The sequence below is a fragment of the Echiichthys vipera genome (assembly GCF_963691815.1).
Source record: "Echiichthys vipera genome assembly, chromosome: 5".
NCBI classification, from domain to species: Eukaryota; Metazoa; Chordata; class Actinopteri; order Perciformes; family Trachinidae; genus Echiichthys; species Echiichthys vipera.
Window position 1 is genome coordinate 26,109,458 of NC_139830.1, and position 26,236 is coordinate 26,135,693.

The 26,236-nt window shown below is 42.1% G+C and overlaps 2 protein-coding genes across 7 annotated transcripts; both read right to left on the reverse strand.

The window, feature by feature from the left end:
* Window positions 1-2,180: 2,180 nt before the first annotated feature.
* LOC310947686 (uncharacterized protein) lies at window positions 2,181-9,525 on the reverse strand. 4 transcript variants are annotated; one of them, XM_083914578.1, is made up of 9 exons: window positions 9,349-9,525; window positions 7,676-7,937; window positions 7,520-7,584; window positions 6,917-7,055; window positions 5,776-5,888; window positions 5,516-5,696; window positions 4,630-4,713; window positions 4,451-4,546; window positions 2,181-4,375 (listed from the first exon to the last, which is right to left on the reverse strand). In XM_083914578.1, exons 1-9 carry the CDS (start codon window positions 9,495-9,497, stop codon window positions 4,028-4,030), a joined length of 1,437 nt encoding a protein of 478 aa, XP_083770704.1. In that variant the 5' UTR covers window positions 9,498-9,525; the 3' UTR covers window positions 2,181-4,027. The 4 variants fall into 4 exon arrangements, with proteins under 4 accessions (XP_083770704.1, XP_083770706.1, XP_083770703.1 ...); XM_083914580.1 differs by having other exon boundaries at window positions 7,520-7,604; XM_083914577.1 differs by having other exon boundaries at window positions 7,676-7,940.
* Window positions 9,526-10,222: 697 nt separating this feature from the next.
* Window positions 10,223-25,688, reverse strand: prdm10 (PR domain containing 10). 3 transcript variants are annotated; one of them, XM_083914407.1, is made up of 23 exons: window positions 25,669-25,688; window positions 24,372-24,513; window positions 23,427-23,588; window positions 23,263-23,322; window positions 23,069-23,173; window positions 22,451-22,625; window positions 21,158-21,399; window positions 19,855-20,055; window positions 19,008-19,080; window positions 18,739-18,856; window positions 18,521-18,641; window positions 18,162-18,431; window positions 17,486-17,830; window positions 17,230-17,385; window positions 16,956-17,135; window positions 16,759-16,869; window positions 16,046-16,246; window positions 15,780-15,923; window positions 15,413-15,583; window positions 14,048-14,185; window positions 13,755-13,953; window positions 13,531-13,628; window positions 10,223-12,035 (listed from the first exon to the last, which is right to left on the reverse strand). In XM_083914407.1, exons 2-23 carry the CDS (start codon window positions 24,441-24,443, stop codon window positions 11,847-11,849), a joined length of 3,531 nt encoding a protein of 1,176 aa, XP_083770533.1. In that variant the 5' UTR covers window positions 24,444-24,513; window positions 25,669-25,688; the 3' UTR covers window positions 10,223-11,846. The 3 variants fall into 3 exon arrangements, with proteins under 3 accessions (XP_083770533.1, XP_083770532.1, XP_083770534.1); XM_083914406.1 differs by lacking the exon at window positions 25,669-25,688 and adding an exon at window positions 25,638-25,664; XM_083914408.1 differs by lacking the exons at window positions 10,223-12,035; window positions 25,669-25,688 and adding exons at window positions 13,134-13,177; window positions 25,638-25,664.
* Between the last annotated feature and the right edge of the window lie 548 nt (window positions 25,689-26,236).

Sequence of the window (26,236 nt, forward strand, 5' to 3'; positions counted from 1 at the left end):
GCTTCCAGCCATTCAATGGTTTTTTATACAGTGTAATGCCGAGCGGACAAGCGTCAGCACAAATGTTTGTTCAGGTTTGACCCAAACATGTTTAACAATGGAAAAGTGAGGGAAAAATGAATGGTGATCATCTTCATCTTATTGATTAGTATCTGGTGGTATCATGTGTTGTCTTTTCTGAGTTTGGTACTTCTTGCTGATATCATAGACCCACCACAAAATGATTAAATTATAAATGTGCACAACATGAACAAGATTACAAGCTGAACAAGAGACAGTATTTCATGATAAATACATTTTCTCCTTTTATTTATTGGGATCGTGTCAATATGGAACCTTTTAAGTAGCTCCTGAACTTCATTTATATTCATTATTAAGTGCTAAAAATGTGCCAGTGTGATGAGATTACAGTACACAGTACACCAACTTGTTATGTGTATTTACTAAATGCCAATATTCTATGTCAGTATGTAAGTTCATTTATCTTAGAAAAAGGTTAGACATGAGAAATAATCTCTTCCCTTGTAATAGGTTTTATCACCTGTTTAACAAAAATGTGATTTTGAGGAATTTAGGTCTTTTTACCTCTAACTGCTGTGTGATGTATTGTAGGGGAATATCATTGTCACACTCTCTCACACAGCCTTTTTGAAGGGTCTGATGCCTTTTCTCAATCTGGGAAATGTCACTGCCATTAAGTTAAAAGGTTACCATGACCTGCACCATTCACTCTCACTCTCACTCTCACACATACACACACACACACACACAGGTTTCCATCACTTTAGAGGACATGACAGTGACTTACACTCATTTCCTGGAGCCTTACCCTGACCATATCTGCTGTTTGCCTGATTCTAACCCCTACCCAAACCTTAAACCAAGTCTTCACCCTAAAATGTAATGATTTGCATTATGGGAACTTGCATTTCATCCCCAAAAGGAAGGCGAATCCCCTCAATGTCCCCTCAATTGAAAAATAAACGTGTTTACAGCCTGGTTTATAAAGAAAAAGAAATGTCAGCGCTCAAATCAACTGTACATGGGGTTGAATTTCTATACAACATTACTACTTAAATTAATAATTAAGGGTATGCCCATGGGTGCAGATCCTGTCCCCACAAATCTCTGAAAAACATGAATTGTCCCCCCAAAAAAATTCCCTAGATCCTTCAAAATTGAACAAATATATTTTCAGACTTCCCATTCTTCACATTTCAGATTCAAATCTCAAAGGAAATGACTGAAATGGTGGAAAAAATAATGTTTGACAAATGTATTTCAGACTCCACATTCATCTCTGCTCTCCTCCACTACAACACAAATGAACGGTTTCTGATCAGCAGGCTTAAAAAAAGGGCTTCATATTTTGATATTCATCCATATCCATTAATCATGCGTAAAGTAGTCCCATACACTAGGAGAAAAGGAAGATGGTGAGAAGAACTGGGGGTGAGTAGATATTAATTATAATTAAGATTTACTAATATAACTGGGGGTGAGTATATCCCATGCCTGAGACCCTTAAAATTAAGATTTGCTAATATTACAGTTAAGTAATCTGAGATACACTGTTGGCTGATTAGGACAAATAAACGAGGTTAATGTTTCCATGGACAGTACTTTTGAACGATATGGCAGGCTCTATGAAGAAGTGATTTATGGTGGCATGGTTAAAAAATAAAAAATCACTTTTCTATCAGCATTGTGACATTGTTGGCAAATGTATTGGTGATGCACTGGCTTGGAGCCCAAGACAAATTTCACTGCAGGACGATAAAGTACATCTTATCTGTCATTCTTTATATATCTACAGCCTGCTTATGTGTCCTTGCCTTTATTTGGTGGCACTGTGTAAATTTCTTCTATTTTTCCACATACTCCAACCAATACTCACCATTTTGTTGAATAAAAGCTTGCACATTGACCTTTGTGGAAATCCTTAATGAGAGTTTAGAATAGAATAGTTAGAAGTCTTTATTGTCATTGATCAGAGCAAGGATGGAGATGCAACTCCGTTTGGTGTGTAGTAAAAGACGACTCAAAATTTAAAAGACAAAATTAAAAGTTAAAGCTGATTTTATTGAACTGTGCTCTCATGAGTGCTACTGTATGGTGTCTTGTAGTGCCATCAGAGGACGGATCAGCACAAATGTGTGCTATGTGTACACCAGTGAAACCCGATCATGAGTAATTGTCGGGGTAAGGCGAGGGATTGACCTCTGCCATGAACCATATTTTCTGAAACAACACACACTTGAGCCAGCTTTGAAATAGCCTTTCCTCCAGGACTGGAGTGGCCCATGAGGAAGCCAGTCATCAACGTTTTAGTGTAACTAAACAAAGCCTGTGGTAATTTCATTAGCTCACTCTTACATTCTCAGCGAGCAGATAGCTGGTGCCCTCTGCTCTCCCAGACGCCATCCCTCTGCTGGCCATGAAGTCACGCCAACAATGTGAGGCATGAGTTCATAGGGACCGGGATGTTCAGCTTGCAAAGCAGGGCTTGTGTTGTATTTGAAGCACTGTTTTTCATTTACATTTAATAAAGCCAACTCTTCGCCCTTCTAGTCATTTATTGAAGCACTTAATAAATCAATTCAAATTCTTCTGCAGTTGTGTTTTGATTGTTGGGTCTCAAAGCAAATGTGGTCATTGTTATTGTAAGCGAGCATCCAAGAGCGTTATGTTCTGTGTATTCATGACTGCTTCGTGGAAAAAATACATATTCATGGGGAATGTCATAACTTTTTGATTATTATTCAAAAGTCTTGTCAGTAACTCCAAGTTACCAAACACACGCCCAAACATCACTGCTCCCACAGTCTTTACATCCCTCTGTCCGTCCAGACATGGCGTGTTTGTGACTTCAGTGTTGTGACAGCTCGGATCCTGCAGCGTTCAGCTTGCATTCCTTTCATCCCTGATCCCCCAGGGGTCGGCCCCACCTCTCCCAAGCACTGCCCCAGTGTGAGGGAATCAGACAGATGCAGGATCTGGCAGATGGTACTCAAGTTCATGGTGAAATGACATCCATGTCATGCATACTGTGCACACTCCCTCTTAGCACCTTACAGCAGCCATGAATTAATTGATTCTGGTCAGAAATCCTGGTCTGGCCAGTAAGGTCAGGAATCTGGTGGAGAAATCTATGTTGACTTCTATGCCATCAGTGTCAGAGCTGCAAAGTAATTGAATTTGGATCAAAGACATTCATGTCTTTCAAAAAGGTCTAGAGGGCTGCTCAGTTTTTTAGTAATAACAGAAACGCTTCCGGCGTTGACCTCCACTGCCCCCTTCTACCTTCCTCTCCCCCCTCTGCCCTCAACCTGAAATCCCTACTTTGCAGGGCTCAAATCATTGCAGCCACTCAGTCTGAGGCACAAGAAAAAGGACTTCTCGAAAAGAAAAAAGGCTGGGGTTTCTTAACCTGTTCCTCCTTCACATCAGAAGAACATCTTTAAATCATAGATAAATATAAAAGCATGTTTTTACTTTAACAACACTGGTAAACAGCATTGTAAAATTGTAGACGTTGGATAAGGTTTCAAAGCCAGTGGCACGATAATGGAAAAATGCAACATCTGATAGGGATTGAGAAGCCTGTCCAACACTTTCCTCCTATAATGTTGATTGAAAGGAAAAGCTCTGGGCAATGGTGCTTCTTTGCAGGCATCTGAGATGACTATACAGTATATGAATGGTTTGAGAACATAATAAAGTGTATATGTGGGTGAGTAATAAGTGGTGACAGTGTGCCCCCTTGTGTTTAATATTATGTAACTCAAAATGCTGCTCTTGCCAGCTTTTATCCACCACAGTCTTTGAAATGGAAAATATAAAAGCAATTAAAGAAAAAACGCTGGGTAGTAAAACACACAGCAACACAAACACAAGCAATGTAAACACAGCAGGCAATAAATATTTTTTAGGCAACCAGCAAACGATCAACATTTGAAAATAGTCCCCTTTGTTAATTAAAACTATAAAAGCTCAAGTGCATATCCCAAGGGTAGTCCGATAAAAATCACTTCCTTCTTCCAGATTTACGCAGGCGTCCAAAAGTGGAGGTGAACTGCAGAGCCGACCTCTCACACAGTGAGAGGGGACTATGTCTTTCTCTGTCTGAGTCGCCTGCCACTGAGGAGACGGACTTGGATGCAGATTTTGAGTTACTGTGCTCCACATCACTTGCGCGTCCACTGTGGAGATGTAGGGACGTCTGTGGAGAGACAGAGCGTGAATGTGCCCCTTTGGCAAGAGCGAGGGGCCCTGTATGTCCTTCCTGATTTTCCTTTCCAAGTCCCTCCAGGTGGGCCTGGAACGTAGAGGTCTGTTGTTCCAGGGAGAAGAAACTCTCCTGCACCTTGTCAAACTACGAAGAGAGAGGAGTTTTCAGATGTGCTGGGTTTCTGAACCTGTGAACAATGTTCGAGTGAAGTATACCCACCTGTTCAATGTTGGACTGAAGCAACAGCTCTGGCCAGAACGACTCACTGCTGCTGCTCACACTGTTGCTGGCATGTGTGTGACTCCAGGTTAACTCCTGTGGGGCAGAGCACAGGGGGTTTCAGTGAACACAGTAGGAAATATCAGAAGTGGATTCGTATTGCATGGGGAGAACTTTACCTGCAGTAGTTGTGTGCTGTCCTTCAGATGAGCCTGGCAGCACTCAAGTCTGTTCCTGTGGTGACCCAAGACTTCGAACAAAGTCTTTGCCACAGACATACGAGTATTACAAACTACACTCAAAGGCAAATGTTCATGGAATCACCAAGATTCATGGTTCTTTAAAGAAACTAAGACTAAGAAGACAGCTGTTACTGTTGAACAAAACTTAAAGCTCCCATTTTATGTTCATATACAATTTACTAACAACGTACTTAGCATGCTAATGGTATAATATTAGTGCTACTAAAAAACTGTATGTATTTTACAAGCATCTTAATGGCATCTCAAAATAGTACAGTCATTCAGTCAAGTACACTTGATTGCATTAGAGTACACCTTTGGTAGTGCATGTATTAATGATATATCATAAGTATACTAAGTACATTGTTATACATTAAAAAATTCCACACTTTTATAAAGCCTACATTACTCAAGTGCACATAGAAGTATACTAAGTGTACTTACATTAAGTGTACTTTAGTATACTTTACCTGGGCATACTATTATTTATTTAGTATTTTGGGTTTCTACTAGAACATGTTTACATGTTTTTTCATACTGTCTGTCTGAATGTACCCTGTCTGTCTGAAATGCTCCATTTTAGCACCTGTCTTTTGCAGAATGACTGTAACTTCACCATAGCGGCACTTTCTACATATATAGTAAAGTTGTTGTGAAGTTTCTGAATACAGGCTGTGTGCATTTCTCTGTTGCGTTTCGATACTTTCACAGCATTTATATAGCACCTCGACCTGCTTTATAAATCAACAAAGACATGGAAATCTCACTTTTTACAGTATTGGACCTTTAACTTTGGAAAAACTAGACCTTCATGCCTGCTTACCTCTACATCTGTTTGGGCCAAGGCCAGGTCTCCGTGGCCTCGTCTCTCGTCTTTGGTGAGCGTGACCCCAGTGTGCAGCTCCTCCAGCTGAGCCCAGAGGCCTTCTAGGCCCTCCAGCATGTCCTTCACACTGGCTTCAAAATCCCCCTGCACCTGGACGAGGCTACACAGTGACCTCGTCCTACCAGAAGGGAGTGTGTGATGTTGAAGAAAAGTTTCCAAGAACGCAGATTGCATGTACACTAGATGTTGAACCTCACCTCTGCTGCAGGTAGATGTAGATGAGCTTCACTTTGTCTATGACTATAGAGTCTTGGTCCGCCAGTGCCGCCTTGGACCGAAAATCAGCCTTCACAAGTGTGTGACACACTGACTACAATGAAAAAGAGGATTGAGAGGGCTGGGTTTAGTTTTGCACTATGTCTGCAAAATGTAAGCATCACATGGATGTGCAGTACTTGGGATTAAGATATCCAATCGAAACACACATGTTAATATATTTGTGCATAATGCTGTCCCATTAAAACTTTAAGAGATGAAGACAGGGTGCAGGAATCTTCTTGCTGCATTTTATTATCTATTCTCCACTGACACATCTGTTCTACACATGCAGCTGTCCATAGATATATTTTCATACAGTTTAAAAATGCCAAAACACATAAAAACGATAGAGCTTTTAAAAATACACAACCTTGCAAAAGAAACATCAGAAGTATTTTAAGAATACAAAAAGTTTTCGACTTTGCCAGTGGTCTTTCGATGCTGTAATTCTCATGGCAAAAGTTTAGCCTTAGGTGCCAGAGGGAAGGATTGCGTTCCTAACCAAGCATTTTGGCACATTTGTAAGCATTGAGCTCACAAAGTTGCAGCTGATTCTGGTCAATGTTATCATAAACTACAGTTTTGCACCACTAGAAATGTTTCCTGCTTGTGTAGTTAGAAACACTAACAGGCTATCAGACTCACTGACACTGCTATCATAGAGCCACATTCATTGTAAGTCCTTTAACACAGACAGGAAATACAGACGGAGAATAAACATTAACATTTCTCTCTTCTGCCAACCTGGTGGATTCAGACCGAAGATCTGCAGCAGTGTGTGTGTTGCCCCAGGCTAGAATATCTGTGTCAGTATATATCTGAGTGCAACTTCTGATTGATCTAATATCACCAATAAAGACTTTACACAGATCTACATGCAAAGAGTGAGCGAAAACACAGGAGGTGACAGGTATTGCTGGAGGCTGTGTGTGTGTGTGTGTGTGTGTGTGTGTGTGTGTGTGTGTGTGTGTGTGTGTGTGTGTGTGTGTGTGTGTGTGTGTGTGTGTGTGTGTGTGTGTGTGTGTGTGTGTGTGTGTGTGTGTGTGTGTGTGTGTGTGAGGTGTTTTTTCTCCATCTTACCTCTAGCCTGGAGAGAAGAGCTTTTATGTGGGGCACACTGGGGTCTGGCAGGGGCTCCTGAAGCACACACAGCAGCAGGCTGTCTGCCAGGGCTAGAGCCAGAGGAACATCATGACCGGGGCTCCTCAACTGGGACATCCTGGAGAAATAATGAGGCTGCAGTCAGCATAGGTATGGATTTGTTCGAAAATCTTAGGTTTTTTGAGTCTGTCAAATTGTACTTTTATAAACAACAGTCATTAGGTTGGGTCCATAAATACCCAAATACAAAAAAAACATCCCTCACAGATTGAATGGTACTTTATAAAAGAGTGAAATAAAAACAGGTGTGATGATTATGATTGTGGTTCTTTTTAGTGTGTTGAAATGACACATCTTCAAAATATGGATATAGACATTTCTAAATGGACTGTAGAATCTATAGAAGCTGTGTTATACTGTGAGGTGTCGGTCGACTTGTGGCTCAGATGGGGCAAGGGCATCCCTGATTCACCCGGTTTCATTGGATAAGATTTCAAATATAATGTTTGGTCCCTACTCTATCTACTGTATCTGCTGTCAGAGATTACACAATGAAGAAATGAGCGTGGAATAAAACCTCACCATAAATAGCTGTTATTCCTGTTTTCAGTAACAACCTCCTGTTGTATCCTCAGCGGAGGCTCCCCCTTGAACAGAAGCAAACTCACTGAATAAACATAACACGATTGAATCAACCAACAGGGTCAAGAGAGACTCCGATTATGCCGCTGCGCTCACCTGGTTCTGTCCTAGCCGCAGGCGGCACTTCAGGGCATGGACACAACCTCCCAGAACCATCCACAGCAAACACATCCACAGGAGCCTCCAGAACACATCCTCCAGGAACAGAGCGGAGAGCAGCGGCTCCTCCGCCTGGAAGACTGACCACACTACACCTACTGGAGCAATACTGAGCCAGTCTTTCCAGGGCCGCAGTGTCCTCAGAGTCTGTGACCAAGATGTTTGCTGTGGCTGATGACCAACTGGTGTTCGGATTGAACTGCTGGAGCAATGGAGGAACAGAGAGATGGACAGCACAGAGAGCACGGGTTCATTAATTAAAGGGAACACTGGTCACTTTTTTATGCTCCACGCTCGCTCGCAGTTTTAAACGCATGGTTCAACATTAATTCAAACAAAAATGATTATGTAGGTGTAGGCATCATCAAACTACATGGTTAGGTTTGGCTTTAAATAAGTATGTTTGTTATGTAACTACGTTTTACTTTGTGTGTTCGACTCGTAGACTGTATATAATGATGGACGACGCGGTTCCACTTCCTACCGCTGTACAAAAGTGAAGCCAAAATATCCCGGGTATGGGCACCGCCATGTTGTTATTTTGGAGCCAGAGTCTGCACAGTAGTGATCGGTTGGTCTGAGTCAGTCACGACATCGAAGTGACGTCCGTCACGGCTGTCGATCATGATGTTCCACCCCGTTTCATAGCATCCAATAACTAATTCAAATCAAACGTACAACAAAAACGAACACTTGAACAAACATCAGCGTGATAAAAACTACCTACATCGACAGAAACCATCTTTAGGAGAAATTCATTTGATGTGTACTTTGAGTTTCTAGTTTGGTCCATGTCCCATCGGTAAACATGGAGGGTGAGGGACTTGTGACCTATACTGCAGCCACCCACCAGGGAGCAATCCAGATGCTTTGGATTCACTTTTGTCAGCATTTTCTGTCAACAGTGTCTGAGCAGAGAAATGTTCAAGGACTATCATCAAGTGGTCCATCTTTATAGTCTACGGTTTGACCCAATCCTCCACCCTGACCTCCTCCCTAAGTGGAGTTTGGGGCTTGTTATGCTACATCACCTGACTTCTGGAGCACTTGCTCTACGCGTGTGGATGGTTTTCCACTGGAGTCAGTTGAAAGTCCGGTGTTTACAGATGCTAAAGGGTGCCAAAACATTTTATATCAATGTTGCTTTGGTTTTGCAGAAACTGGAAACTGTGCTGATACTAGAACAGCCTGATTTTATTTCATTTCAATTTTATGAATTCTGTTATGGCTTTTTGGTTTTGGTATACTACCCCAAGATTGTCAGTAGCCCCACCTAGTCCCCCTTATGAAAAGTTTCTAGAGACACCACTTGTAGCAGCTGTTGCATTCATCTGAGTAACAGAAACTAGACCTGTCCTGTATTTCTACTCGTCTTTGAGCTTGTGTCTGGTAAGCAGTTATGTGAACCCAGAGGTTAAAATGCTGACAGAAATCTGCCTAATGGAGTATAACAGCATTTTCTGTCAACAATGTCTGAGCAGAGAAATGTTCAAAGACTATCATTTCACACAGACCTCTCCTCCCTGTAACAGCAGGTAATCAGAGCCCTGCCACTCATACGCAGATTCAAATGAAAGGGCAGTTGTTGAATGACACGTAGGTCTACGTACCTCGGCTGTTTCCAGCTCCTCTCTGCAGACTTTACCTTCTTGTCCCCGTTTACGGCCTCCATCCATTTATAGGCCTGGTTCTGGCCTGCTCTCCCTACCTGACCCGTACCTCCTTGATCTTTAGGGTGGGAAAGTGTCAACTGAGGCATGGGAGCAACACACTGACATGCTGGTGGAAACTACATGAGAGCAATGAGTTGCACACCTGCTGCTCAGTATATGATTAGTTCTGTGGCATGACGGGCTTGTTAAACTGGTTCTACTGCAAGATGTTTTATTTAGGTCGTGGTTTTTTCCTTTTCCCACCTTCAATCCTTGAAGGAATGTGTTGAACATACTGATCGCAATTGTACGGAGGACAAGCCCTGCTCCGCCCAGGTACACCGGGAGCCAACAACAACCCCTTCAGCAGTCGTTTCTTTCTTTCTGAATCACTGTCACACATTAAAACCGGGCTATTATTAGATCAACATTGTGAACAATCTGTTCACATGGTGATCTAATTGGAAACGGCCTTTAACTCCTTACAAGAGAGAAGTTTACAAATGGAAGAGACCATTTTAAATCATTAACTGAGGCTGACACCTGTAAAATCAGTTTTAAGAGGCTGTAGAACTTGTTTCTGTTTCCTGAGGCCATGCTACTGTACCATCAGCAGTAAGAGCAAGACTAACAGCCAGACAAATCCAAGCCCCAATTAACCTAAAATGTAACCTGAAAAGAGGCTTTGAAATTATCTGGGCACCGCTTTCCCCTGAGGCCAACACGCTCATAATGAGGCGGACATAATTGTAGAGATATAAAATAATTTAATTTCTCAACACATGGACAAAATCATCGCTTTACATTATCAAACTCATAATATTCCTGCAGTATTTTACATAGACCAAAATAAATAATGGGCACATTAACAGCATTGTATAATGGTCTTAACTTAACATATTAGCCTTTTATCAAACTTAAAAGTATTTTATAATGCAAGAAACAGAAGTACTTTAACACGTATAAGATCAGTTCCAGCTTCAGACATGTTTTGCTCATTGAACTTTTCCTTCGGAATTGCATTCTCCTTTCTCACTTTACTGTGAAGGAAAACATTGAATGTGGATTGTCCTTTCAATACCAACCCCAAATGAGGTTATTGCAATTTTTTGTAGATTAATAAATAAATGAATACAGTGGAATAAACCCTCATCACACTTTAGATCTGTATCCTGTTGAGCTCATAAGCTGCTAAGTTGCAAAGACAGATGGTGTCTCTATGTGTATGTAATTGTAACACTTGATATACCCAAATATTTTGAACTTTGTTTCATTTGACTTCCAAAGTGTGTGATTGAGGAAAACACGTTTTGTATTTGGCTTTAAGCTTCTATAAAACCACACCCATTAGTGTGGTGGTTTCAAAAGTAACCTCAACAAAACTGATGATTTGTCTAGTGTCAGGGGAAGGACGAGAAATAACGAATGAAAATGTTCTCATCTTGTTGCAGTGGTGTAAAGGTATATTCCTCTGGTCGTAGTTACAGTGACAAAGCACATTTCTGATCAATCCAACCACACTCGTGCAAATGAATGTGATGATTACCGTTCAGAAATGTAAACGCTTATCGAGTTTCAGGTCGATTGCATCCTTGAAAATGCTGCACGATCACATTAAAATCAGTAGCATTCAGCGAGTCTTGTGGAACTGATTGTTTGCTTTTCTGCATTTTACTTTAAACACACACAAAGAAGACGGTTTGGGGGAAAACTGGGACAATCCTGCATGTATCTAAGAACAGATGTCATCAAAGCAAATGGAAATGAATGGAGACAAATCACATCAGATATCGGCAACAATAAGGTGACGTACAATACCACAGACGTCGTTGGGAAAACACACAATGATCTGCTTTGGAAGGCTAACCACAGGACTGTTTTATACAGTATTTATCCATATTTTTCAATTCTGTATTTCTTTCCAGGATTTTATTCACAAATACTGTATTTTAAGAAACGTCTGCTATTGTACAAATATGTAAAATGGGCGCTAAAATCTATATAAGGACTGATCAACAAAACCTTTCCATCACTTCGGACTCCAGCAGCTCAAACAGTAAGACCTTACCATGCTGCGCTTAGCAAACTTTTATTCTGCGCTGCATTTCATATAATGTCCCTGTTTTTAAGTTTCACTGAAAATTATTTTCAGTGCCGTGTTTTTAAAACTTTTGTATAGTTTAAATATTCTGTTCACAATCAATCTTTGTATTTTTCTCTCTATTAACTTCATTTCCTCATAAATCTCATTCAACATTGTAACACTTTCCAGACACATAAAACTGTGCTGGTCATCAATTCATCCCCATTTCACAATTTCATATGTTCACGAGTGTGTAATCCATGTGCGTATGACTGCGTGTTTGTTCATTATTGTGCATACAAGCTGCTGAGGTATACATGCAGGATCAGTCCGTGGGTCTTCACTGGGTTTGCAGAGTTCACGGCTGTACAGTTCAGGGTTTTGTGATGTGAACTTCACTAGTTCCGCTGCCGTTGGTGGTTGTGGTGATGATGTACTGCGTGGTAGCTTGCTGATTGGTCGGTTGCTGCTCCAGATGTTCTGCGTGGGCCTGGGTTGTGCTCTGAGGGACAGTCTGTTTGGTCTCCAGCTCAGTCTGACCCTCAGAGATAACGTAGTGCGTCTGCAGGACAAGGGTGAGAGCCACCATGTTAAATTCAAAATTTCTACTCATTTCTTTCTTTATTGTCTAGGATGTACATCACATCTGGCACAATACTGAAAGAAAATCTAAAATACGTGTATGCAGAGCAACAATACCTTTTACATTTTCATGAATACTGGAAGAGGAAACATTTAAATGTACTGCATCAGGCTCGCATTAAAGAGACAGATGTGACGTGAATTCAGTTCAATTTTATTTACAGTGCCAGATCATAGCAAAAGTTATCTCAAGTCACTTTGTACAGAGTAGTTCTAGACCACACTCTGACTTATTCATGATTTACAGAGACTCAACAATCCCCATGAGCAGCAGCAACAGTAACAGTGGTGACGCAAACCTTCCCTTTAACAGGCAGGAACGTCGAACACACACGGCTCTGTGGTGGATGGACGTCTGTCTTGACGGGTTGGGGGGAGCCACATTGTGTGATCAAAAGTTACATAAGTCTTATTTTGGCTTAACAGTTACAAAGGGTTTTCCCTGGATCTCAGAGGACACAATATCCCATCAGCCATGTTCATGAGCCAGCTGTGGCTTTTGGGCCATGCTGGGCCAAAACCACCTGCTCTGGGCTTCCTGTGCTGACTGTAAAATGTGAAAACTGAATAAAGTTCATTTTTACTAATTAGGCAATTCCTCAATATTTTAGTAACTGGTATAATTTCTCACCCTTCTCCTGACCAGTCTCATCTGACTGGCTGGTTTATTAACAAAGTGACCAAATGAGAAACTGACTCTATACGGAGTTACTGTCCTAGTCTAAAGATATTAAAATAGACTATTATAGTCTGTCATCCCTCCCTTTCCTCCACTGGCCTTGGCCTTTTATTAAATAACAGTGTCTTTTTCATAATTTGAATTCTGGAAATTAAACTTCAAGTTAGTTATAAGTTATATAGTTAAGTACTAGGCAGGTATCCAGGCTCCTGTGGACACCCAGTCCATTTAATTTCTGTAATTTAACTAACCTAGTTTTCATTACAAACACACATTTGCCTCACAAATAACAAGTCACAGTCAATGTGTCATTCCTCCCTTACCTCCACACTTGTAGGTATAATGTGTAACGTGTGATTGGTATAAGAGCATCAAAGCAGCTTCTGATAAAAAGCACAATAGTTTTGGTGTAAAATAAAAAAGCCTTGAAGATAGGGTTAGATTCGCAGGGAAAAGCCTGTCACAGTAAGTACAGTTTATATGAATACACAGCATACAAAATGCTACGATTCATTTAAAAGAAGCTTATGGCTTCTCCAACCTATGATATAGTTGTTGTATCTGTGGTGTTCTGATGTGTTTAAGTATCATGTTCATGATATTCATATTCATGTGGCCCATAGGGGGTTTTTGTTTTTTTTTTAAACATCAAACATTTAGATATTTGTTTTAAACATCTTTGATCGCATGATATATCTATGAGTGTACGCCTTACCTATAAGAACATGGGACTCACCGTTTTCACCTGGTTGCTGTTGACTCCAGATACAGGTGTGCTGGCCTCAGCTATCACATATTGCGTGTGAGGTAGAGCCATCATCTGGATCTCAGACGCTGCCACAGTAAAAAACAAAAAACAAAAAAAAAACCCATATCAACCTGAGGGGCAATCATGCAGTATAGAGCCACCAAAACATACTGGGTCTGACTGGACCATATGGGAGCATGTGTGTGACTCACAGTAGCCTCGGTAGTTCCAGTTCCCAGGTATGTAAGCATGCTGTACGGCCCCCTGCTGCTGCTGCTGCTGCTGCTGCTGCTGCTGCTGCTGCTGTTGGGTGCTGCTGGTCTGAAGGGTGTGGCTCTGAGCTAAGGTCACAGGGGTCAGCTGGGTGGGGCTCAGCTCCTGACTGGTTTGCTGGGAGGTCGGGCTCAGAGGCTGACCGGTGACGTGAAAAACAGTTTTAATATTCTAATTATTTAGTATTCTGTTATTAAGCTTGACATCCAGATTAGGAATATTCAGGATTTACCTGGGTGGCGCCTTGTCCAGTGCCTGAGGGCTCGTTGACCTGGATGTGTTGTACCTGGATGGAGTGCTGGCTGTAGCCATGAGGATCATGCAGCTGGCTCACATCTACTGTCGGGTGCTGGGAATGTGGGGAGGAAGCCTGTGAATCAGAGAAAATAACTACTTGTTACTGTTTCTTACATCCACCACAGAACAGGCTACTTTAAAATACAGCAGGAAATAAAGATCGTTTAACTGCTGAAACGTTTAAAACCTACATTACAACCATGTCATTTTCCAAAGTTTTCATTGTGGCTGGTGATTATTTTAAATCCTACTTATACTTATAAAACAACAAAAAATGTGGGAAAACAGTTCCTCATAAACTCCCAGAGCCCAAGCTCGCACAGTCAAGTTGTTTGTTTTGTCCGACCAGCACCCCCAGACTCCAAGATAATTAGTTTACAATGATAGGAAACAGAGAAAAGCAGCACATTTGAGGAGCTGGAACAATCTATTGTCAGCAATCGACTTAAAGAATTTGTTACCAGAAAATTAATTTTTTGATAATTGATTAACCGACTGATGGTTTTAGTTCAATTTAAAAGGTTTTACTAGTAGTCCGTAAGATTTTCATCTAGTAAATTGTCTCTATCAAAGAGTGAGTGAAAACAATGGTGACTGAGCATATGACCCACTTATGAAAGCACCTGTATTTGCAGATATTGCTGAGAAATATTATCTGAGCGTCTGTGGCGTCTTTCCTGCGCTAAAATCAAATGTACTGCACAATTAGTGACACTTTTTATGTTGTTCCCCTTCTTGTTCTTTGGAGCTCCTATCAGTGTGGACCATGAAGGCATCACGCTGCAACGCACAGGTGAGAGCTGCCAATCTACAGCCGTCATACAGTCGACACTGATCGGTTTGGTGGTAAATTACATACATATCGAAAATTATTATTTTACTTTTTTAATCATGTTAAAAGAGTATTATTATATTATAACAACTAAAATTGTGTTTTGTAGGATAAGAAATAAAAATAAATTCCTATTCTATAGCTATCTGTTCTCTGAAAGAAATGCTTTCTCCAAAATTCAAGCACTTTTCAAACCAAACACAACATTGAAATCCAAACGTTTTCAAGGATTTTAAGCATCTGTACGAAGCTTGCTGACCACCAAAGCGGCCACTAGAAACAACGTATCGCAATTCTTATGGATTACAACTTTAAAAACTTCTACATTCAGCTTGTGAAGTTGTGTTTATACCAGTGTATAATTGTGATTCTCCAGCAGGATGCTGTTGAAATCCTCAGTCAGCTTTTAAAGGATACATAGAAGTTTAAAAAACCAATCTAGATCTGAGTTCAGATCTGAGTTCTTACCGGAGCCACCTGCACCACCTGCAGCTGAATGTGTTGCGGTTGGGAGAGGTTGCCTCCTGCCTGAGACACTGGGATGTACTGGATCCTCTGGTAGTCTCCCTGTGCTGTGCGGTAGTCTGTGGTCAGTGTTTGAGAAAGCTCCGTCATGGCCTGGGTCAGCAAATCTGTGGTCTGTGGAGAAAATAAAATCAGAAACTTTTAACAGCTTGTGTATATTAGTTGGCCTTTCCTTCTTTCTTTATGTCTTCTACTGCCCCATGTAGCTTTGTTCTTTGATATTACCCCTGGTTTTGTCTATGTAAATACTCATTTTCAGAAATCAACTCAGCGTTGGTGCTCAACATGCATGCTTGTAACTCTTTCTTACCACTACAGCCTCGGCTGTGGTACCGTCTGCACTGATGACTGCTGGAGCACTACTGATGACAGCTGTAGTCAGAGGAGCCTGGATGGTGTTGGCGAGTTGGGCAAACTCTGGATGCTTCTTTCTGATGTGCTGAACCATCTTAGTCTGGGATACAAGCACACAGAATTTTATCAGTTGGGGTCTGGAACTGTCCAAGACACCACACAGAGCTCAAGTCCATCTATGTAGAAATATTTATAATGTCTTTGACAGAGCTTTATACTAACCTTGCTGCTGTACTGTTTGGCACAGTGTGGGCAACAGACCGGTGCAGTGGCGATGGTGCCGGTCAGCTGTGTGTGTGTGCTCAGCATGGGGTCTGGCTCACCAGGAGCAGCCGGACGCAACTTTCGGATGCTGGGAGGCAATTCTGCCCCGGGGTGGTTCTTCAGTATGTGTGCTTTCCTCTTACTGGCACTCTTATACACCTTCACAGAGATCCATCACATCAAGTTATTAGTATCATACTGAAACCTCAGGTTCAGGGTCTGAGGTGAAGCGGACATTTGAGTGTTTGATTCGAGTAAAAGTGAGGAAACCCTCACTACACCTTAAATAAACTCATTATGGTCCTACTCTCTGGAATTCTCTACCACATAAACTAAGTGTCTTCTTTCCTTCTTTCCCAAGCTTTTAGTTAGGTTTAAAGTGTGTGGTAAGACTTTTATTTAATAATCACTGTAATTATGTTATTACCTTTATTTTATTAATACCAATAATAACTTCTTATCTTATTTCCTTTTCACTGAAATACCTTCTTCTTGTATGTTTTTATACATGTAATACCTTCTGATCTTTATTTTTTCTTTGTATTTTTTAAGGAAATATAGATAGATATGCTATATAGATAAACTTGATTTGATTGAAGGCCCTTGAACACAATAAGAAAGACAAGTCTTCTCCAAAACTCACTGACACATGGCAGGACGGGAAAACGAACCTTGTCACAGTACTGGCAGAAGTAGTCCCTGTTGGGCTTGATAATTGGCAGCGTGAGCTCAGGCACATCATCAATACGCATCTCTGGATGACGCTTGGACAGATGATTGACCTGTAACCAGAAAAATAAAAGATAAGTGTACTGGAATTCATTATCAACAAATTTCTAAAAAAAGCTTACTGTGAGTTACTGCTCACCAGCATTCCTCTGCGCCTGAATCCCATCATGCACACTCTGCATTTGAACATGAAGCTCTCAAAGTCGGTGGTGGGCACCTTCAGTTTCAGGGTTTTGGAGCGGTGGATTCGGTCAGCCTTCTTGGCCTCTCTGTCGGGATTGTGCATGCGCTGCATGTGCTCCCGCAGCTTATCTTTTCTCTTAATGCCACAGGAAATGAATTGTCACATAAGAACTCAGATGTCTAGAAATTAACACTAACTGGTATCTTTCAGTTCTGTCTGTTCATCTCACCTTGAATTGTTTGCCACATGTTGAGCAGAGGAAGTCCTTGCGGTCAGAGTGGCGTAACATGTGCAAACGCAGCTTGTCTGGTCGGCAGAAGGCCTTTTCACAGTCTGGGCACTGGAAGATCTTCTCTGAGTGGAAGCAGCGGATATGCTTCTTCACCTAAGGAAGACAACATTTATCAGTCTAAAAAAACTGAGTAAATGTGTCAATTTACCATTTTAAACCAGAGAATTCCTCTTGCTTGGAAGTCATGACTAACCTGGATGAAGTCAGTAAATGTCTTCTTGCAGGAAGGACAGGTGAAGCAGCCCTCCACAGCATGCACCCCTACGTGGTCTTTAAGCAGCTCCAGCCTTTCAAAATTCTCTGGGCATAAGAGACAAGAGTAGGAGCGGTTCTCAGTGTGCACCAGCAGATGGTCCTCCAGGGCCGAGTCACTCATGAAGCTCTTGCTGCAAATGTGGCAGGAAAAGGCGTAAGCGTCCCGACCGTGGACCCGCAGGTGCTGATCCAGCTTGTCTTTGTCCCTAAAGGCCTTGCCACAGTGGGTGCATTTAAAAGGACGGAAACTCTTCCTGATGAAGAGGTTCTGCAGCGCTGCATTCTGAGATGGAAAAGAGAGAGAAAGGAAGAACTTGTAGAAAACCCCAACGTGTTTAATGACATGGATCTGCTGTGACATGAGAAGAGGCTGATTGATTCAATGTAGTGTGCAGGAGGGAGCATATCCTGAAAAGCCATATAAACCATGGGAAATAACAAAAAAAGAACCAAACATTTTTCCATCATTCTCCAGGTCCAACCTACCTGTACATCCATCTTTGAAGGAAGCACGCATTGAGGAAGAGAGACATATGTGTTGTAAAGGAAAGCACGGCCACTATGACAACACAAACTAAAACAATGTTGCATTTCAGTGAACACAGCAGTCTTACCCGTATCCTCTTGGCACGGCGCATATCCTGAGATGTGAGTTGGACTTCTGATTGGCTGCTCTGTGCCGGGTCCTCCTTCAGTGGAACTGGCAGGTCTGTGTTGGATGGCGGAGTGAGGGACTCTGAGACCGGTTCCCCAGTAGGAGGTATGAGCTGGCTTTCTGCCTCCGTCCCAGCCTCTGTCTCCGACTCCACCTCTCCTCCCTTCAGCCCGTTCTGAGCTCCTTCTGCTTGCTCCTCCAGCGGCTTCTCTGTCAATTCTAGCATCTCCTGATTAAAATGAGAAAAACCAAGCCAGTTCCTTAGAGCTAATCAACTAATCGATGAATCAACATATCACTTGTTAATGTGTTCCTTACTGTTGTCTTGTCCCCGCTGCCATCTACTTGAGAATCCAAACGTATAAATTTCGGTGGTCGTCCCGGTCTTCTGCCTGTCCCAAATCTCCTCCTGCCTCTTCCTCGACCCCGACCTCTGGATCTGAGTGAGAACAGAAACAGTGGAGAGGTCATTTGGGCTTTAATGCGATAGAAATGAAAGACAAAATGTAAAATAAGTTGATCAAAAAAAGTGTTACCGTGTTACAGCATTTATCTTGTCGTCATGCATGTTAAGATGTTGCTGCAGTTGTTCAGAACTCACAAAACGGCGGTTACACTCATAACAAGGCCAGTTTTTCTCTTGTTCCCGGAGCACTGGAGGAACAACAGAACGTGAGGACCAGGGAACAACCACTACCAACGCCTGCTACTGCTGTACCAGTTTGTAACAGGACACATGATATCTTTGCACAGCCGAGATATGTGTTGCTATTAAGCAAAGTAAGTATCAAGTGCAGACACTTACCTTTTCTCTCTTCTTCTGTAACACTGTGGATCTTCTGATTGACAAACTCTGCATATGATGCTGCATACCACACCTGTGGACATTAAAAACACAAATGACTATGGCCTATTCAGATATACTTTATTTACTGGGACTTATTCACTCTCCTCCATAAAATAGCAGTTGGCTCATCGCTTTGAAAGGTGAGATAACTTGGAGAAGCGATGAGCGACCGGCCTTTTTGCTTGCTTTATACTCATGCTTTCGTTGTCCACATGTGAAGATACAGAGGACTACCAATTTTCCATGTAACAGGGACCTGAGTCCTTCCCATGTGTGTCTGGCACCACGATAACTTTTTGCAAGTGTAGACTATCATTTTGAGTTTGTTCGTTAGTAAGGCTAAAATATTACCCTATTATATTTTAGTGAATGGTTTCACCACTTGATGTCACTGTTGTTATTTAGCACAAGCTGTCAAATAAGGTTGTATGCTCACCCAATCCTACAACCTTTTTGTTACCTTTCAGTTGTATGGTGAGTGAGTGTGTGAAAGAGAGAGAGAGAGAGAGAGAGAGAGAGAGAGAGAGAGAGAGAGAGAGAGAGAGAGAGAGAGAGAGAGAGAGAGAGAGAGAGAGAGAGAGAGAGAGAGAGAGAGAGAGAGAGAGAGAGAGAGAGAGAGAGAGAGAGAGAGAGAGAGAGCTTACACACAGCTGCTGGCTCTTAAGTTACTAGATATCTGACTTTTGACTGAACAGAACTGACTTTCCTCACCAGTCAGTCATTATCTTTGCCTGTCTGCTGTTTGGGGCTGAGCGGATAACGTACAGTGCAACCCAACTTACAAACTGTAGTACAATGGACTGACCTTGAGCTCTTGTTTGGGTTGGATGTTCTTGATGGACGTGTAAAATATCTCTGAGCCGTACTGGTAGGCCACCAGGTTCTGCTCCAGGTGGTTTTGAGCAGGTCTCACAAACATCATCCAGTTACAGCTGTCCTCATCGGAAAGGTCCAGCCACATGTCTTCAGACTTCTCTCCATCTTTCTCTGCATCCAGCATGCACAGCTAAGACAACAAAGAGCAGATCAGAGATCAGACCGGGAGAGTTTAACCTTAGATTGCTTCTATGCACACAATGGTTTCCTCAGTTCTTACTTAACTCACAACTCTGTGGTTACTTTTTTCAAAACAACACTCACATGATACAGAGACAAGCTGGCCAAGAGGAATCCAACCCAATATCAGAATGTCATGTTGAACAAACAAGGCAAAGATACTCTTCTCAATACAGAGTATTGCAGGAGATGAGTGCTTTGAACATTTCACTCCAATACCTGAATAAGAACTGCACAACTAAAGACAGCTCAATAGCAATCAAACAGAATTTGGTCTTCTCCCAAAAGAAGTTTAAGTCAAAAGCAAATGGACATTGTCTAGGGAAAATTTCACCTCTCATCCAAGAGGCTTCATCAGTTCTTTTACGCATCTGACCAGTCACAGCCTGGTGAGAGAATCAGTCCCAGCCTGGTCAGAGAGACCCAGTCCCAGCCTGGTCAGAGAGACCCAGTCCCAGCCTGGTCAGAGAGACCCAGTCCCAGCCTGGTCAGAGAGACCCAGTCCCAGCCTGGTCAGAGAGACCCAGTCCCAGCCTGATCAGATTGTCAGAGAAACACAGTCCCAGCCTGGTGAGAGAATCAGTCCCAGCCTGGTCAGAGAGACCCAGTCCCAGCCTGGTCAGAGAGACCCAGTCCCAGCCTGATCAGATTGTCAGAGAAACACAGTCCCAGCCTGGTGAGAGAATCAGTCCCAGCCTGGTCAGAGAGACCCAGTCCCAGTCTGGTCAGATGGTCAGAGAGACCCAGTCCCAGTCTGGTCAGATGGTCAGAGAGACCCAGTCCCAGTCTGGTCAGATGGTCAGAGAGACCCAGTCCCAGACTGGTCAGATGGTCAGAGAGACCCAGTCCCAGTCTGGTCAGATGGTCAGAGAGACCCAGTCCCAGTCTGGTCAGATGGTCAGAGAGACCCAGTCCCAGCCTGGTCAGATGCGTACATGAACTGATGAAGCCTCTTGGATGAGAGGTGAAACGTCTTCCTAGACAAATAACCAAGTCCAGTTACTTTTGACTTAAACTTCTTTGAAGAATTTGGTCTTGCAGTGCTGATTTACTTTCAGATGAAGATAGTGGTCATGCAGTTCACTCTGAGTAACCAGGGGTCCCTCCACAGGACCAAACTGTGTGCGCTTTGGGATGCGTCTCTTAGAGAACACCCCGCCCAGGAAGCGATCGATGTAGAGGACCAGAGGCAGGCTGGCCCGGGCCTTGGACATCACGGGACGGTTAGGAATGGGGTGCAAAGGGCCGTGCTTCAGACACACAGAGGAGTTGGCATTATTACACTCCTCACACCCTAAGAAGCCACAAGAAAGAGGTCAATTAGACACAAACTACCACAATAGATATATAAAATGAATGAGGTCTAATTTGTGTTGTTTTACTCTAAGGTAAATCACAGGACATAATGTTCAAGGAGCTACAATCATCCCCATGGTTCTCAGAGGTGGATAAGTACTCAAATCCTTTATTTAAGTAAAAGCAGAAATGCCTGAGTATAAAAATACTCCTTTACAAGGAAAAGTCCTGATTTCAAAATAGTATTTGAGTATTATCAGCAAAATATACTTGGATTATTAAAAGTAAAAGAACCCATTGTGCGGGATAGCTATTTTCAAAGTGTCATGATATTATAGAATAGTTTATTATTTAAATACTGTACATGTAAGAACATTTCAAAAGTAGTTTGTCAATATGGAGCCAATTTGAAATATTTTGAATGCTGCTAGGTAGATTAGCAGTAAAGCACTACATCATATCATGTGTTTGTATGTAAAAAGTAATTAAATAACACATTTAAGTGCCTGGAAAATATAACGGAGTTGCAGTATAAAGTAGCATAAAATAAAAAATACTCAAGTTTGCAAAACTGTACTTAAGTACAGTACAAGAGTAAATGTCCTTAATTCTTGTTCTGAAAGAATTTTTAATTTGGCAGATTTGTGACTTGAAAGAAAATTAGAAAACATCAGATTAAATTGCTTATCAGGAAAAACCCTAGTCCGAAAGTGTCCTGAGATAACTTTTGTTATGATTTGGCACTATAAATAAAATTTAACTGAAATTGAATTGAAATTAAAAACATTTTTGTAATGCAGAACTAGATCAGAAGGCCAGCCAAAGGGCTTTTACAGTTTATTTTGGTTTTTGTATGTTCTAAATTACAACTTTACTGTTAAGTGTTTTATTTACTAGGAAATGCGGTTAAACCCTACTGGCAGCTCAATGCTAAAACAGTGAGCTGAGTGTCTTTAAACATCCTCTGCCGTCTTCCCTACACAGGCGGCTCCTGACAGACCAGACGACTGTGGTCCGACTGTGGTCCGACTGTGGAGGATGTCACTCACACAGGCTGTGAGGGTTGAATGATTGAGGCTGACGAGGTTCCCAGTCATCCATGTCAGAATCTTCATCCTCGTCTTCGTCAGAATCATCTGTGGAGTCTGTGGCCCCCAGGGGACTGGTGGGGGGGTCCGCGATGTCAGCCATGGAGGGGAGCGAATTAGACACAGACAGCTGTTCCTGTGTGGGTTTGATTTGACATTCAATTCATCTTCATGTGGGAAACACTAACAATTTCTCATCTTTAGACTTGCTCACTTAAAAAAAATAGTGTATCCTTGAATAGTTTTTATACAACTACATTATTTACACAATTATTTGCTATTATGCTGTGTGAACAAGTACATGACTTATGAAGTGCACTGAGTTTGACCATTTACCTGCTGTAAAAACAAAATAACAAGGTTTTTGTTATCATTGTGTAAAGGTGTTGAAGAAATTTGTGCTCATGTTCCCTTACGTTTTCCTGCTATATGTCATAATGTGTGTTAAAATTAGCCGTGTCACGATTATCAAATTTCAGCAATTTTTTTATTTGAAATCTAAATTGTTGTTAAAATGAGAAAAGACCAATTCTATCCACAAGCTTAGAAAGGTAAACAGCACAAACAATGCGTCCTCACCTGGGACACTGGCTCCAGGATAGCTTGCGGAGCCTCTGCTACATTACTGAGAACATGCAGATTGGCAGCATTCATGTTCTGTCCACTCGGCAGCAAAACTGTGACCTACGAATGAGATTACGTCACTTTAAGGTTCAATAACAACTAGGTGGTACACAGTTAGAAAATGACAGTACAATAGCTGGTAAACATACCTGTTGTGTTGTACCATCCTGCTGAATGTAAGCCACCTGTGGCTGATCAGCAAATACAGTCTGAAAGAGAAGTTTAACACAGAGGGGTGAGCGTGCCTTACAGGGCAAGTGCATGCTATGAATATAATTTAATAAAAATATCTGTAAATGAGATCCGTTATTACCTGAGTGCCGTCTGCAGGGTGAATGTAAACCAGTGTGTGCTCTGCAGACTCTACAGAGGTATACGAGTTCCCGTCTGCTGTATAAACCACCTGCTGCTGTCCTCGGTCCGCCTGATCACCGCTGTACACTATCTGGGCCACTGTGCCGCCTTCAAAATGCACCTGAAATATGTGTGCACAATACACTAAGGCTGTTAACCGCCTGCAGCATCGTTACACTGTCTGAGGCTACATCCACACTATTACCTCTTTATTCTAAGACAGAGTTTCAAAACAAAAACTCCATCCTATCCCTCCTCACAAGCATTTTAGTACCGTACAAGAAATAAAAGCAGTAACCGGGAGCATTATCCATCGCCAGAGGCAGTCATGACAAAGGTATGTTGGCTTACCTGGCTGATAATACTGACTGACATGGGTTTCTGTGTCTTTGTTACCAAAGGTCCTAGTTTTCAGCCCACCCAAACTAAAATGCAACCCCACAGTTTTCCAACTGAAACGGGCTCAGCAGCATTTACAAATGTCCCCGTTTTAGAGAGTCGGAAAAGCCAAAGTAGTGTGGATGCGAGGTGTAAACAAAGCAAACGATGTGCTTTTTCAAAGGAAAACGTAGTAGTGTGGATGTAGCCTTACTGTGACTCACCCCCAAAATAATCCAACAGTTAGCATAGTCTACGTGAGTGTTGAACACATTATTGTTTGTTGATTGGTTATTATTTGACCCTTTTGCAGGGTAAGAAACCACTATATTATATAAACTAAAAACTATGAAAATGGATGGTGAATTATGGGATTTAGCGACTATGGTCAGTGGGGGGTATCAGGTGTTTGACAGGCCAATTGTGAGATGCTTAAATTGTCCTGTGATGTACCAAGTGTGCTGTATCCTTTTTTATTGCTTATGACTCTAATGCAGCACTTAGTCTCTAATGCAGCAGTGCAGACCTGTGTGCTGTTGCCTGGATCATTGTTAGAAGTCTGACTCCACACAGCGGAGGGTTCCTGCTTGGTCTCCATGGCAGCACGGTGCCAGGCCTGTCGCCAACCACGTCACCTATCACTTCACTCTTGAGGCAGCCAGGGACGCCTGTAATACACACAGACAGGAGGATTATGGGTGATTTTAAAAATAATTATAATAATAATGCAACATTGAAATAAGGGCTAATACAAAGAAAAATACAGATGGCTGGATTAAATCAGCTCATCATCATTATTATCATTATATCAATATCATCATTATCATCATCTCAAAAATAATGGCACAATATTATGAGATAATGTACATATGGTGTGAAGAATTCACATGAATGGGTGATGGAGCAAGTCATATTATTCACTGGACACAGAAAAGCTGTTGGGCAGCAACACTGAGGCACTGCAGCAGCAGCAGCAGCAGGTCTGAGGACAGGGACACTGGATTCAACCCCACGTGTTATCATCTGCAACACAGGTCTGTGGGTCTCCTCACACAGTTATGCTCGGCTGACACACACTTGACAGGACTTGCACGCCAAAATAAAGCAGCATGTCACTTCATGTTCAGAGCGGTCACACAGACTCTCAGCGGGGGTACGAGGGAAAACGCACTTAACGTTTGCTCACGAGGCCGCCCGGTAAACGGTGTCTAAATGCAACCGTAAGTCGGCACAAAAGCCCCCCGTGAAAAAACCACCACTGCGTAAACTAATTCAGAAACCTAGTTGGTATAATCAATAATAAATCCAATCCCCCCTATTTTAACCCCGCAGGTTCTCGGTCCCAACTGGACCATACCACACAAACCAGCGCGATAGAAACCCGGGCATTTACTGCACCGCAACATCAGCATTACGGCCATATAGTCCCGGTGTAAGGCCAACCTGGGGGCTAAACATTACTTGTCAGGCCCCAGGACGTGGACCGCATCCTGCTATCTCTAACACAAGTGGTTTTGAAGCCGTAAAAGCCCGAATTATTTAGATAGATCCACCCGTCCCCCCGTTCTAGTTGAGCCCAGCCCTTCAAGTGTAGTGAACAAGGAAGAACGGGCTCCATTTTGGGTGGGACTAACAACAACAACCATATCTGAAGAGACCTACAGAAAAAACACATCTCTTCTACCAGTGCAAAAGCTCTAAAACAGCCCGCATATGTAATGTATATGAACAGAAAGACGGCCGAACAGTCGAGCTACAGACGGAGCCGTGAAGCAAATCCTAGTTTTCTTACATTAAGTGGAAAGCGCACAAGTTGTTCTTACCTCAGAATGGTAGCTGCAGAGATGGCTGCATTGCATATATTAACATAATCTGCCTAGCAACACGCGGGAGCGTGGCTTCCGATTGGTGGTTATTTACTCGGCTCAAAAGTAGTTTAGTGATATACTAAAAAAATATCTCACGAGGCCGTCTAAATAGTCGTAAGGATATGAAAATAACATTGAAGCTTTTAGCGAGTTTACCGCCAACGTGTTTATTACTAAGCGTTGTTGTAAGATATGCTTGTTTTTAGTGCAGCCAATCAGAAAAATCAAACACCGAAGTCGTCCAATTGAATTAAAGCTGTTGCCAAAAAGGGAATTGAATCTACTGTTACATTTTTCTGTTTTACGGTAACATAGGCTAACGCTATGCTGTAAAAAAAAATTTTTCTAGTTTCTATATACCTGAGGCTGTGTAATTTATTTCTGTAAAAAGCATGGATGTGTGGAGAGAAAACGCTGGAGATGACTGTTGATCCAAACTTAATTCTCGCGTGTTTACTGCCCTCGCGTGGTCACTGTGAAGAACTGCAACAGTAACATTCACCAAGGTAGCGCCAATGCAAAC